This window comes from Asterias amurensis, chromosome 15, assembly GCF_032118995.1.
Source record: "Asterias amurensis chromosome 15, ASM3211899v1".
In the NCBI taxonomy this organism is placed as follows: domain Eukaryota; kingdom Metazoa; phylum Echinodermata; class Asteroidea; order Forcipulatida; family Asteriidae; genus Asterias; species Asterias amurensis.
Window position 1 is genome coordinate 15,279,160 of NC_092662.1, and position 13,859 is coordinate 15,293,018.

The 13,859-nt window shown below is 38.6% G+C and overlaps 1 protein-coding gene across 4 annotated transcripts; it reads right to left on the bottom strand.

The window, feature by feature from the left end:
- Positions 1–1,300: 1,300 nt before the first annotated feature.
- Positions 1,301–13,822, bottom strand: LOC139947868 (peptidyl-prolyl cis-trans isomerase-like 3). Of its 4 annotated transcripts, XM_071945695.1 has the most exons (5): positions 13,670–13,817; positions 6,449–6,576; positions 5,891–5,999; positions 5,303–5,421; positions 1,301–2,759 (listed from the first exon to the last, which is right to left on the bottom strand). In XM_071945695.1, exons 1-5 carry the CDS (start codon positions 13,670–13,672, stop codon positions 2,624–2,626), a joined length of 495 nt encoding a protein of 164 aa, XP_071801796.1. In that variant the 5' UTR covers positions 13,673–13,817; the 3' UTR covers positions 1,301–2,623. The 4 variants fall into 4 exon arrangements, with proteins under 4 accessions (XP_071801796.1, XP_071801793.1, XP_071801794.1 ...); XM_071945692.1 differs by lacking the exons at positions 5,303–5,421; positions 5,891–5,999; positions 6,449–6,576; positions 13,670–13,817 and adding an exon at positions 3,382–5,265 and having other exon boundaries at positions 2,623–2,759; XM_071945693.1 differs by lacking the exons at positions 1,301–2,759; positions 5,303–5,421; positions 5,891–5,999; positions 6,449–6,576 and adding an exon at positions 7,267–9,527 and having other exon boundaries at positions 13,670–13,822.
- Between the last annotated feature and the right edge of the window lie 37 nt (positions 13,823–13,859).

A 13,859-nucleotide genomic window follows, 5' to 3' on the forward strand; every position in this document is an offset into this window, starting at 1 on the left:
GCTATAGCCTTATGATTTTAGAAAATTTTAGCAAATTTTGCCGAAAAAGTTCACAAGGCTATAGCCTTATGATTTTAGCAAATTTTGCCGAAAAGTGTACAAGGCTATAGCCTTATGATTTTAGCAAATTTTGCCGAAAAAGTTCACAAGGCTATAGCCTTGTGATTTTAGCAAATTTTGCCGAAAAAGTTCACAAGGCTATAGCCTTGTGATTTTAGCAAATTTTGCCGAAAAAGTTCACAAGGCTATAGCCTTGTGATTTTAGCAAATTTTGCCGAAAAAGTTCACAAGGCTATAGCCTTATGATTTTAGCAAATTTTGGCGAAAAGTGTACAAGGCCTTATGATTTTAACAAATTTTGCCGAAAAGTGTACAAGGCTATAGCCTTATGATTTTAGCAAATTTTGCCGAAAAAGTTCACAAGGCTATAGCCTTGTGATTTTAGCAAATTTTGCCGAAAAAGTTCACAAGGCTTATAGCCTTGTGATTTTAGCAAATTTTGCTGAAAAAGTTCACAAGGCTATAGCCTTATGATTTTAGCAAATTTTGCCGAAAAGTGTACACGGCTATAGCCTTCTGATTTTAGCAAATTTTGCCGAAAAAGTGTACAAGGCTATAGCCTTATGATTTTAGCAGTTTTTGCCGAAAAGTGTACAAGCCTTGTGATTTTAGCAAATTTTGCCGAAAAAGTTCACAAGGCTATAGCCTTGTGATTTTAGCAAATTTTGCCGAAAAAGTTCACAAGGCTATAGCCTTGTGATTTTAGCAAATTTTGCTGAAAAGTGTACAAGGCTTGTGATTTTAGCAAATTTTGCCGAAAAGTGTACACGGCTATAGCCTTCTGATTTTAGCAAATTTTGCCGAAAAAGTTCACAAGGCTATAGCCTTATGATTTTAGCAGGTATCCTTGTTCACCTTTTAGGCAAATATTTGCCTGAAAAAGTGTACAAGGCAGAGTGCAAGTCCAGCTGTTACATCAAATTTGGGTTGAAAATGGGAAAAAAATTGGTCAACAATTTAGATCACAATGGGCTAGTCCAGTTGTTTATTCGAATTCGAGTAGAAAAATTAAAAAAAATCACACAGGGGACTTCCCTTGTGATTCTTTAAAATTGTTCACAAAAAATTTGATTAAACATCTGGATTTATTCATTTTTGTACCCAAATTTGAGAAAACAGTTTGACTTACCCCCTTGTGATTGATTCCCTGTTTGTTCACGTCCACTGTTTTTATCAAATTTATTGAACTCCTTCATGCTGATGGTGCAAATATAAAAACAAAGCAAATGAGAGTCACAAATGGAGTACTGTCGGGTGAAGATTATCACCCATTTAATAATAGTACTTACAATATCAAAATCTTAAAGAGCTCCAAAGTCTACCTAAAAGAATCTTTACAGAAACATAAACTAAAAACCAAGACCAAAATGCAATTTACATAATATACAAAAAATGGCTGTCATTACACTTGAACCACTGACCGCCATGAAGTGCCCATCTTCTAGGCTAACATTTGGTCCGTAACTTACAAAGGCAGGGTGTACTTAAAGGCAGTGGACACTATTGGTAATTACTCAAAAAAATTATCATCATAAAACCTCACTTGGTAATGAGTAATGGAGAGAGGTTGAGAGTATAAAACAATGTGAGAAAACGGCTCCCTCTGAAGTGACGTAGTTTTTGAGAAAGAAGTAATTTTCCACGAATTTGATTTCGGGACCTCAAGTTTAGAATTTGAGGTCTCGAAATCAAGCATCACAAAGCACACAACTTCGTGTGACAAGGGTATTTTTTCTTTCATTAATATCTCGCAACTTCGACGACCGATTGAGCTCACATTTTCACAGGTTTGTTATTTTATGCATATGTTGAGATACACCAACTGTGAAGGCTAGTCTTTGACATTTACCAATAGTGTCCACTGGCTTTAAGGTAATTACTCCGCAAAATAATGACCATAAAAACTTACTTGGCAATGACCAATGGAGAGCTGTTGATGGTATGAACAATGTGAGAAACAACTCCCTCTGAACATGAGAAGTAACGTAGTTTTTAAGAAAGAGGTAATTTCTCAATAAAATCTTTGAATTGAATTCGAGATCTCAGCTGAGAGGTCTCGAATTCAGCATCTGAAAGCACACAACTTCTGCAACAAGGGTGTTTTTCTTCTTCCATTATTCTCTAGCACCTTTGTCGACCAATTGAGTTCAAATTTTCTAAGGTTTGTTATGTGATGCGTAAGTTGAGATACACCAAGTGAGAAGACTGGTCTTTGACAATTACCAAAGGTGTCCAGAATTATTGGTGTCCAAAATTTTCACAGGTTCGTTATTTTATGCATACATGTACATTTGGATACACCATGTGAGAATACTGGTCTGGTCGTTGACAATAACCAAAGGTATACCCTGTCTTAAGGAATCTTGGAATCTTGCAAATTTGTACGAGTGGCGCACGGGATTGGCAAATAAACGGCCGCTTTTTTACCTCTAGGTGAGGGCGCCCTACTGATATGACATCATGTGCATAAGGCCTGTTGGTATGATCCGAGATGAATAAACAAAAAAGACAACAACTCCCTCGAAATGTACTTTGTAAAAAAAGTTCCTGCATCCTGTCTGTGTTATGATGCAGCATCGGCCACCGGATTGGCATGAATCGTGATGTTACTGAGTCTCGTATCACTCAATGGACGGAAGTTCTTCTCATTGACTGTTAACTTCTCCAAGTCGTCCAGTGTTTCAAAACCGTCAATCACTCTAACAGATAGAAAAGGAGAAAAAGAGTGGGGGGGGGAAAGAGAATTTAAATATTGGGTTTTAATCAAATGAATGCCGTATAACAAAAGACACCCAGCCTCCCGCTGCACTTGTCACGTGATCGTAGCGTGCCACTATCAAACCCTGCCGTCGATTTCACAAAACTCTTCCTAACTTAAGACTAATCTTCGGACTTAGGACGAGTCCCAACCCTACACTGTAGCATGCAGACCTTAAGATTAATCCTAAGTTAGGAAGAGTTACTCGTCCTAACTCGAGATAAGACGAGTCCTAACTCTTTGTGAAATCGACGGCTGGTTACACACCACCGAGTGTTCGCTTCATATACAAGCATAATACCACCACCACTTTCCAATGCTTTTATAAACCTGATGAAACAAAACAACGAATAGTATGGTAGCTTCTGTTATTGTTGGTGAATCTGTTTTTTATGTGTATGAGCACAGCGAAGGAGCATGAAATAATTAGTTTCCTTTTTTTCACTTTCAGAACAAATCGGCGTTTAATATTCATAAGCGTTTTGCATGGATTCAATAAAATGCAAATTGAGACACTTTCTTTTGCAACTCCTGCTTAATAATTTTTTTTACATAACACTTACCAACCAAGCAAAAACCTTAGTATAGCAAGGCCAAAAAGAACACAGACTGCTCCAAAAATTAGAAGTCTCACCGGCTGGAAGCTTACAAAGTATGAAGCCGCCATGGAAAAAGCACTTTCCGGACTATTACGCGAGGATCGCTCCAATGATGCGCTGACATATTGCTCAGATACAGTCAGAGCAGTGAACAAAGCCTCAACTTCCTTCACCCTCACGCCATTCTCACGCACTGCAACCTCCTTAGCCATACTCTTTGCGAACTCCAAACAATCGCTGTCGATCAAGCGATATCGTTGGGGAACAACGCACAAGGACAGTAACTGGAAATACAAATAAGAAATGGCCGACTCCCCGACGTAAAAACTTCTCGATTTGAGAAACCAGTCAAAGTAGAACATGTTCCGTGCCAAGATGTAATTTTTGCGCTCGTCGAGGCAGACGTGATATTGTTGAAGCGGCACCGAGGTAGCCATTCTTTGGTAAACATCACTGGACTGACTCAAATGGTGTTTCGGACCGTCGATCATCTGGCCCCAAACCGGCTCAAACAGCAAAGTATTGAATAACTCTTGATCAACAACAACAATAGACGCATGCATTTGGTAAATGCAAATGAAGACGTATTTATCCTTTTCTGGCGACATGTCTGCTCGGGTTGCATCCAGGTCATAGATGCTCTTGTTCTTGTCACGCAGTCGTCCAGCAAGCTCAACCAAATCATCCTCAAATAATCTCTTGTTGATTATTTCACCAAATGAAAATGTCGCATCTCCCGCCATGTTGTCTGAATCCACTGATGGCCGATATAGAAAATATGCAAGACCAACAGTTACGACAGCAAGTATAATATAGTGCATAAGCGAACACACAATATACATCTCCCGTGAAATATTACGTACGTGTCTCTGTCGATCTCTATCTCTACACAAGTGCAACGAGGTTTTTCAATTTCCAATTCACATGTATGTTCTTTATGGATGAATGATTATGAAAATGAGACGTCGCTGAATGTTTTTTCATAAATTATGATAAACGGGTACAAAGGCTATGTATACACACAAAAGTGCAACGAGGTTTTTCAATTTCCAATTCTCTTGTATGTTCTTTATGGATGAATGATTATGAAAGCGAAATGACGCTGAATGTTTTTTCATAAATTATCATAAACGGGTACAAAGGCTATGTGTACACACACGTACAAAGTCTTTTGATGTGCTCACACGTATGACCTATGTATTGTGACTTCACTCAACTTGTGCTCCAAATGGGACAAACGAAGCACAATACATGGAGTCAGTGGAATTTCCCACAAAAATTTGGAAGTCCCCCAAATTCTTTGGAAAAGGATTTGGTCAAAACACCCACAGTTACAAAATGTCGAGTTTCACACAAAGTAATAATCTAATAACTCTATTTCATGAACTATTTCATAAAAGGCGCTGGCATTAGTAATTACTCAAAATAATTGTAAGCATACAACCTTACTTGGTAACGCCCAAATGGAGAGCTGTTGATAGTATAAAACATTGTGAGAAACGCCTCCCTTTGAAGTAACATATTTTTTGAGAAAGAGGTAATTTCTCACTCCGATACTATCCATCTTAAAGCACACAAACTTGTGCAATAAGGGTGTTTCTTCTTTCATCATTCTCTTGCAACTTTGATGGCCAATTGAGTAAAATAAAATTACAGGTTTGTTATTTTGTGCATATGTTGGGATACACCAAGTGAGAATACTGGTCTTTGACAATATTACCAAAGATGTCCAATGCCTTTAATAGACATAAAAAATTGTTTGTTTATGTTCGATGAAACACTAAATCAATTCAAGAACTCATTCTTGAACTTGTTGGATTCAGCGCAAGATCAATTCAAGAACTTATTTTTGAATATTTGTTGGAAAAACAAAAATTCAACTTACTTGCCAATGATGGTGTACTTCATGTCAAGATGGGGCTGCTTAGCGTAGGTGATGAAGAACTGTGAACCATTGGTGTTCGGACCGTTGTTGGCCATTGACACAACACCACGGATATTGTGCTGTAAAAAGAACGTCAACTAATAATAGGCTATCACAATACATTCGATCAGCTTACTTCATGCATCAAAACCCTGCGTTATACTTTTTACTTAAAAACAAAAATAGTTGACGGTCTGATATTTCGACCCTAGCAGAGTCTTTCTTGAAAGCTAAATTTAGAAAGACTCTGCTAGGGTCGGATCATCAGACCATTAACTATTTTTTGCGTTTATAACCTCGGTAAGTTCCTTTTGTTTGGTAAGCTGTTTGCACCAGCTAATTCTATGTTCTTAAAAAAAAAAAATGAAATCTAGTTGGTAAGACACTGCTTACCTCTAGAATTGCAAAGGTCCAGTAAGATGCTTGTTAGTATACAGTGCTCACACACATTGGTGTAACGGTATTACAACTACATATAATTTTAATACAGCAAATGGAAAATTCTCCTGAAAATATTCAACGTCTCCCCTTTCTTCTTGAAATCCATACCTTTAGATTATCCACGATCTCATCTTCAAACTTTCTGTTCCAGATGCTTGTCCCACCTTTGCCTGTGCCAAGTGGGTCCCCCATCTGCACCATGAAACCCTTGATGTTTCTATCATAAGAACACAACATATCTCAAACATTAGAACGAAAATCCCTTGCATTTGTTGGATCATCATGTAAAGTATACCCGTGGTTTTTGGAACGGTTGGATTGTTTTAATCCTATATAAATGTAGATGTACAGTGTACACAATCAAACTAACTGGTGAAAATTTAATTTCGAAAGGTGGTCGCATTTTTTAGATATCGCCAAATATTCAAAGTGAATAATGTCCACGAAGGAAGAACGAGCCCTAATAGAAATACAGTTGAGCGCTTTTTGAGAAAAAGATATGAAGGGCACAATTTCATACCAAGCAACTTTTATTTCTTTTAGTCTTGAGTCAAACTAGAAACAAAAAAACCTTGATTCACATACAATCTTGTTTGGGCTGTTGTCCAATTGTGGGGATTCGGAGAAATACGCTTCGCTTTTGCAATTTGTGAGAACAATACAAACCTGTGTATTAAAGTGTTGTCATAGTAACCACTTGCACAGAGCGCCAGGAAGTTCTCACTTGCTTTGGGCGCTTGCTCGCAGAACAGTTCGATCTTGAGGTCACCAACATCGGTGTGGAGTGTGACCGCCTACAAGAGACACAATAAAGGTCAGAGGTTAAAAAGTACCTAACATTGGTATGGGATTTGAGGCATTAATTGCATGGTGAGGTGTCAGTGCCAGACCTGACATTTCAAAGAGGCAACAGAGGCGATTGCGTCCATGCCCCTGGTCATTGCCTTGGTGCCCTCAAAATGTAACAACCAGTGCCTTTAAAGGCACTTTTGGTAATACTCAAAATAATTATCAGCATAAAACCTTTCTTGATAACGAGTAATGGGGAGAGGTTGATAGTATAAAACATTGTGAGAAACGGCTCCCTCTAAAGTAACATAATTTTTCAAAAAGAAGTAATTTTCCACGAATTTGATTTCGAGACCTCAGATTTAGAACTTGAGGTCTCAAAATCAACCATCTAAACGCACACAACTTCGTGTGACAAGGGTGTTTTTTCTTTCATTATTATCTCGCAACTTCGCTGACCGATTGAGCTCAAATTTTCACAGGTTAGTTATTTTATGCATATTGTTGAGAAAGGCCTACACCAAATGTGAAGGCTAGTCTTTGACAATTACCAATAGTGTCTAGTATCTTTAAGCACACAAGTGGGCCCATGTCTCAACTTGAAAAGTTTTTTGTCATCATATTTGGATATTATAAAGACCATTTCTTAATAAATTAATGGCGTTTTTGTGTGTTTTAAAGGCATGCAATCATGGATGTGAATATGTCCCCTTGGCCTCCTTTTACACTTTTGACCCAATTCTATCGCAAACTAGCTAACTTCGCACTTGCTTTTCTCAAAATGATTTTCGTTTAGTTAGGATGTTTGAGCATGGAAGGGCCAAACACTGTTTATTTATTGCTCAAATTAATGATACTTTTCTGCTCAACATGGAACAAAACAATAAATATGAATAGACAATCTAAACAAAGTTAAAACATAACCAACAAGAAAGCCTACAAAATAAAAATATCACACAAAATTCTGTAATTTGTTGGGCACATTTACTTTCCTGACCTTTTATTTAAATACAAATAACAGCCTTCAAAGAAATGCAATTTTTCTTCTTCAAATTTAAATGCCAAAAACAAAGACAAAGTTATATTAATTTTTTTTTTTTTTTTACCCATACACCGATTTATAAAGACAAAGTTTTCATACTTAAATATTAGACACACAAATAAAATTAGCTGTTGCAAAACTGCTTACCAACCAAAAAGAACCTATAATGGTGTAAATGCAAAAAAAAGTTAGTGGCCTGCATCGACCCTAGCAGAGTCTTTTCTGTCTTATATTAACATGTAAACATGTCATAGCAGTATACGAGTTCAGTAAACGTCAAGCTATTTCTATCTTTTACTCAGAATAAAAAGTAAATATTTATTTCTTTCTCCTCCGACCATTTAAAGACACTGGACACTATTGGTAATTGTCACAGACTAGTCTTCTCACTTGCTGTATCTCAACATATGCATAAAATAACAAACCTGGGAAAATTGGAGCTCAATTGGTCATTGAACTTGCGAGATAATAATGAAAGAAAAAAAACACCCTTGTCACTCGAAGTTGTGTGCGTTTAGATGGTCGATTTTGAGACCTCAAATTCTAAATCTGAGGTCTCGAAATCAAATTCGTGGAAAATTACTTCCTTCTCGAAAACTATGGCACTTCAGAGGGAGCCGTGTCTCACAATGTTTAGTACGACCAACCTCTCCCCATTACTAGTTACCAAGAAAGGTTTTATGCTGATAATTATTTTGAGGAATTACCAATAGTGTCCACTGCCTTTAAAGGCCCATAAAATTTGCATAAATTAACAAAAGCTGAAAGAAATCTGTACATAATGCAACAGTGGTGTTCTGTCAGATTTTTGAGAGAGTGTCCAAATTAGCAGTTACAGCTACACATGTACCACAATAGAATTAATTTACCCTTTCAAAAAAAAAAAACCCAAAACCCCCCCCCCATATGGTACTACTAAATGTACATGTACAAAACCCTATCTGTTGGACTCTGATTGTGGTAGTTAACCCCATCCCGTTATAATCAGTTTACTTGTGCAGTCTCCAGGGGTCGTTAAGGTTTATTCAAGAATTTCAATGAGCAGTCTCTCAGTCAATCAGGAGCATCATAAATTTCGTGATTTCAAGCTGGTTTCAATCTTGACCATTGAAATCTTGACTTTTTCATAAATTCCAAGGAAGATAGCACCTCCAATGCTGACCCACAACGTCCTAGGAACAAGTCCTGCGAATAAACCCCTGACCCCCGAGGTCCTGGCAATATCCTTCAAGACACTTGGGATGTTTCCTCTTGCTGTGACCGAACCCTTCTCCGCCAGAATAATCCGCGTCTTGGCGACATCGAGCGGGGTCGTCAATCCAGCCGCGACGCCCCCAGCGATGGCTCCACAGAGGGATGACTGCCACGGTTCCACGGGGCATCCTTGCCGACGACCCCAGCTTGATTTGAGAAACTCCCAAAGTGGAAACTGGATGGCAGAGAATGGAATCTCTCTGACGACGGTGCTGAAGTAACCACGGTAGAGACCTCTTGCCCCTTCATCTCGTAGCACGGTCTTCAAGATGCTGGCGCTGGTCCCTCGACTAGCCTGTGCACGTTGCTTCACCACCTCCACGGGCACTCGTACCAAACATGCCGTGACCTCACCGATCGATGCTGCCACCAAGTGCGTTACCGGCTCGCGGAAACTTCCCACCAATCCGAACGACGTACCAAATTGCTTTGTTGACTCGTACGCACAGAAGAAAAGGCCGGCGGTGGGTGCTGAACCGAGTGCCGCAGCTCCGACGCCGGAGAAGATTCCACGAAATCCACCCGCTTTGAGGAATCCAGCAGAGCTCTGTAGGCGTGTCTTGACGGTGTCCAGAGGGTAGAGCGACAAGTCAACGCAGATCCCAGCCACGGATCCAGACAGCAAGGCTATGTGGAGAGGTGGAGCTTTCACGCTCATTTCTGGGCCAAACAGGATAGACACAAAATGATTGACACAGGTATATCAAGAGTTTGGTTTCAACTAAATTTTATTGGATTCAACATTTATAAATGAATAAAGATTCAAATTCCGATCTAGACACGTTCAGACAAATTGTACATTGGACAACTTAAGTTCTTAACAGTCTGACAACCCAATGATGGGTCAGAAAACCCAACGGTTTCACTCTGCACTGCTTGTTGCTGTCTTGTCATATATGTAGCTGTGGTGGCAAAGAATACCGTAGTATTGACCCAAAGAGTAAGACTACCTGTTTTGCTTGCACATCTATCTACAACAAACACCATGGTGCTGATAAGGTGTTGCCACTTATGGGATCGGAAAGATTTTTTTTTATCCTGCCACCACTTTTTCACAAATTTTTCTGAAAAGATCTCATTTTTGTAAATTATTCATTTCATAAAAATAACGAATCAAACTTTAACTACATGTAAGTGGTAGCAGGAATTTGAAACTGACAATTTATAATATTAGGCCCCTAACTGTAGTCTGTACACTCACTTGTTTTGTAAAGAAAATAGAAAGTCAAGTGTACAGTCTAGTTGCGATAATCGTAACCCTCCTCCCGACGGCCGCCCAGGCCGGAGGGTTACGAGACTCGTTCGAGCGTAAACGGTTGATCTGGTCCAACACGTACAATTTGGACAGCTAGTCACCAGATTTGCCCCATTTTTACCACTTTTAAAAATCATGACACAAATTCTGAGGGTACTACCTTAATCCGCAACGTCTAATGCAGCCTGCCATAATACTCAAAACACCATTGAGAAAATATTTCGAAGAAAAATGGACAAAAACTTACCAGAATCGGAGCGAATTCACAGGTTCAAATGTCGAACCTGCGTGGGGCGGAGCTTCGGCTGTATGTGTGGGATGTGTGGTTCAAAAGGTCGTGGCAGTGCGTGGGGTGCGTTGTGTAGCCCGGCAAACTGTGCACATAATGTGCGGTCCGAGGCTATTCCCGCTTGCGGACTCACATCACTACACGGGCGGACGGGATGTTATACTTATCAGCAACAACACAGTACACGTGTATGTACATTTACATGGTGTACAGTACTGTGGTGCATATCATATACATGTACAGTGCATTGTCCTATTTTATATACGGGCCCTGATGACATGTCTTTTGATTTCCTTTTTTTTTTTTCATCTGTATTTTCATCAATTATTTATTCGTTTGTCCAGTTCCATTTTAATCTTTTTGGATTTTATATAGTGTCTTTTTTTATTTAAGAATGTGTTGTGAATACACCATGAATAGACCGATTGCGATACCAATGTTTACGTATGATCACGTGACCTACATGCCTTTCGTTTTCATAATTGTTTTTACCATTTGTATTTTCATTAATATTTCTGCTTCGTTTGTCCAGTTCAATTTGTTCTTTTTGTAATTTATATAGTGCCCCTTTTTTATATAATATTTTTTAAAGAAAGTGTTGTGAACTGCCTGTTTGTTTATTTCTAATCGAGGCCTACTTTTGTAAATGTAAAGCGCCGTGAGCACGTGAGTAATAATAATACAATGTAAAAAGTACATCGGAAGAATAAATAAGGAATAGTAAACTTGCGGCAAGAACCGTAAGCCGACGCCATGGTTTCGAAATAAGGACCTCTAAGTTTCTGTGCTCGCTTTACTTTTAAAAAAGCTTCCTCGCTCTATGTCTTATAGATATGAAAATGACCCGCTAAAACAATTGTATTATACAATCTTGTATTTTAAACTTATCTGTGTATATTTATGACATTTTTAAAGTCTGTGCTTGATCTCCGACAAGCTTATTTTTTTCTTGAGTGATTTCGTTTGACCATCCCAGGTACATGTATTGGGGTTGTGATCGAGTGCGTTGTAGAAGCTCTGTTTATTTAGGGCATTTAAAATATCGTTAAACGTCTACCAACCTAAGGTTGTTTTAATCAGTTTGGAGCCACTATAAACAACTAAATTTACATGCAATGATATGCAAGCAAGTATGTAGCAAAACGAAATCACAGCTATTGTTCCAGTCACTGCAGCATGGTTACCGAAAATTAAAATGGAAGCGGCATATGACAAGTTAAAAAAACAGTATCCCTTGACCCCTACTATCCTTTAAAAAAATAATATTAATGTGTGCATAACACCGTTGAATAAATATATGGAATTCTGGCTTTCCTTCCCTCCTTAGTTTTTGAAATGATCTTCCAATAGGGAATGTGCGACCGGCCTTACGGATAATGTATTTTTGTCGCAAAACAGGATACGCGATGTTGTCCAAAACCCTGGCCGTGGTGTAAAAACAATTCCGCCCGCTTATTGTTAGTTGTACAACGAAGATAATTAATACTGGTAGGACACTTATTTCGCGCACAGTCCCCTGTGCTCAAGGCGCTTTACAAAATAGGCCTAAATTATAAATAGTGAACCAATAATATAGACCAATTGCGCGCAACGTCACGTGACCTGTAAGAAAGTGTAATTTCTTAAAATCACTGAAGAATATTCAGGGCTTTGTAACATGCGACCTTACCGCGGTGGCTGAACAGTGATGGGTAAACACATTTTTCCACCAAACTAGGAAATTCCACGAGAATGTTCACACGGTGTCCAGTGTTACCCTCATTGTAAAGAATTTGCTGCCAATACTTTCAATAAAATTCCTCTCCCGAAAAAGCTGCCAATCCCTTTATTTTAATCCTCATTTTTTTTTTTTTAGAAGGGATAGCTTTCATCTAGAGTCGGACAACTTCGCTCACGGCACAGCCCGACTTCAGTCGTGCACAGCGCAAAATCTACGGCGCGTGAGCTTGCTCAAACATCAGTAGCTCACGTAGTTTATAATCTCAAAAGAAACCTATTTTTTAATAGAATACTGGAAATATAGAACAGCAAGTGTGATTTAAATTTATGTTACAACATTCAACTTTACAAAAAGGGTTTCGTTTTTAGCTAGACAAAGTTATATACGGCCGATTTCTTGTCCATTGGTACGAGTCTTCCCATCCTCCCGTGTCTTTGCTGTGTATCTGTCCTTTTCTTTGGGTACTGTAGGTCACGTGATCATACGTAAACATTGGTATCGCAATCGGTCTGTTCATGGTGTATTCACAACACTTTCTTAAATAAAAAAGACACTATATAAAATCCAAAAAGATTACAAATGGAACTGGACAAACGAATAAATAATTGATGAAAATACAGATGAAAAAAAAAGGAAATCAAAAGACATGTCATCAGGGCCCGTATATAAAATAGGACAATGCACTGTACATGTACATGATATGCACCACAGTACTGTACACCATGTATATGTACATACACGTGTACTGTGTTGTTGCTGATAAGTATAACATCCCGTCCGCCCGTGTAGTGATGTGAGTCCGCAAGCGGGAATAGCCTCGGACCGCACATTATGTGCACAGTTTGCCGGGCTACACAACGCACCCCACGCACTGCCACGACCTTTTGAACCACACATCCCACACATACAGCCGAAGCTCCGCCCCACGCAGGTTCGACATTTGAACCTGTGAATTCGCTCCGATTCTGGTAAGTTTTTGTCCATTTTTCTTCGAAATATTTCCTCAATGGTGTTTTGAGTATTATGGCAGGCTGCATTAGACATTGCGGATTAAGGTAGTACCCTCAGAATTTGTGTCATGATTTTTAAAAGTGGTAAAAATGGGGCAAATCTGGTGACTAGCTGTCCAAATTGTTCGTGTTGGACCAGATCAACCGTTTACGCTCGAACGAGTCTCGTAACCCTCCGGCCTGGGCGGCCGTCGGGAGGAGGGTTACGATTATCGCAACTAGTGTACAGTCATGACAGTACAAAAATTTAAAAAAACAAAATACAATACAATCAGACATTGAGATTATTCATGACACATCGCATCCATTACAATTACATGTTATCATTATAATAATAAGAACTCAACTTCTTCTATAAAAAATAGAAATTTCTTTTTCAGTTATTTTTTTTATTAAAAATAAAATCATTTATTTTTTAAATACAATTTTTTAGATAAAGAAACTTCTTAATTTATTATTTAATTTTAAACACATACAAATTTAATGTATTTTAAAGTAAGTTAAAGAACTGACAAAACAACTGCTTACCATTACTTTATGAACACCTCACGTTGCTTTTTATGACGATAGTTATGTCTAATGTTTGTCTTAAGAGAAAGCACATCAACTTTGATTAAAATCAACTCTCAACACACACGATATGGACGACATGTGTGTCAATCAAACTCAACTTTGAACTTTGACCCTGATGTGTTGTACCTGCTTGAGGGCGCTGTTG

Excerpts from the sequence above, each read along its gene's own strand:
- LOC139947868 (XM_071945692.1), bottom strand. The coding sequence starts at position 4,259 with ATGTATATTGTGTGTTCGCTTATGCACTATATTATACTTGCTGTCGTA.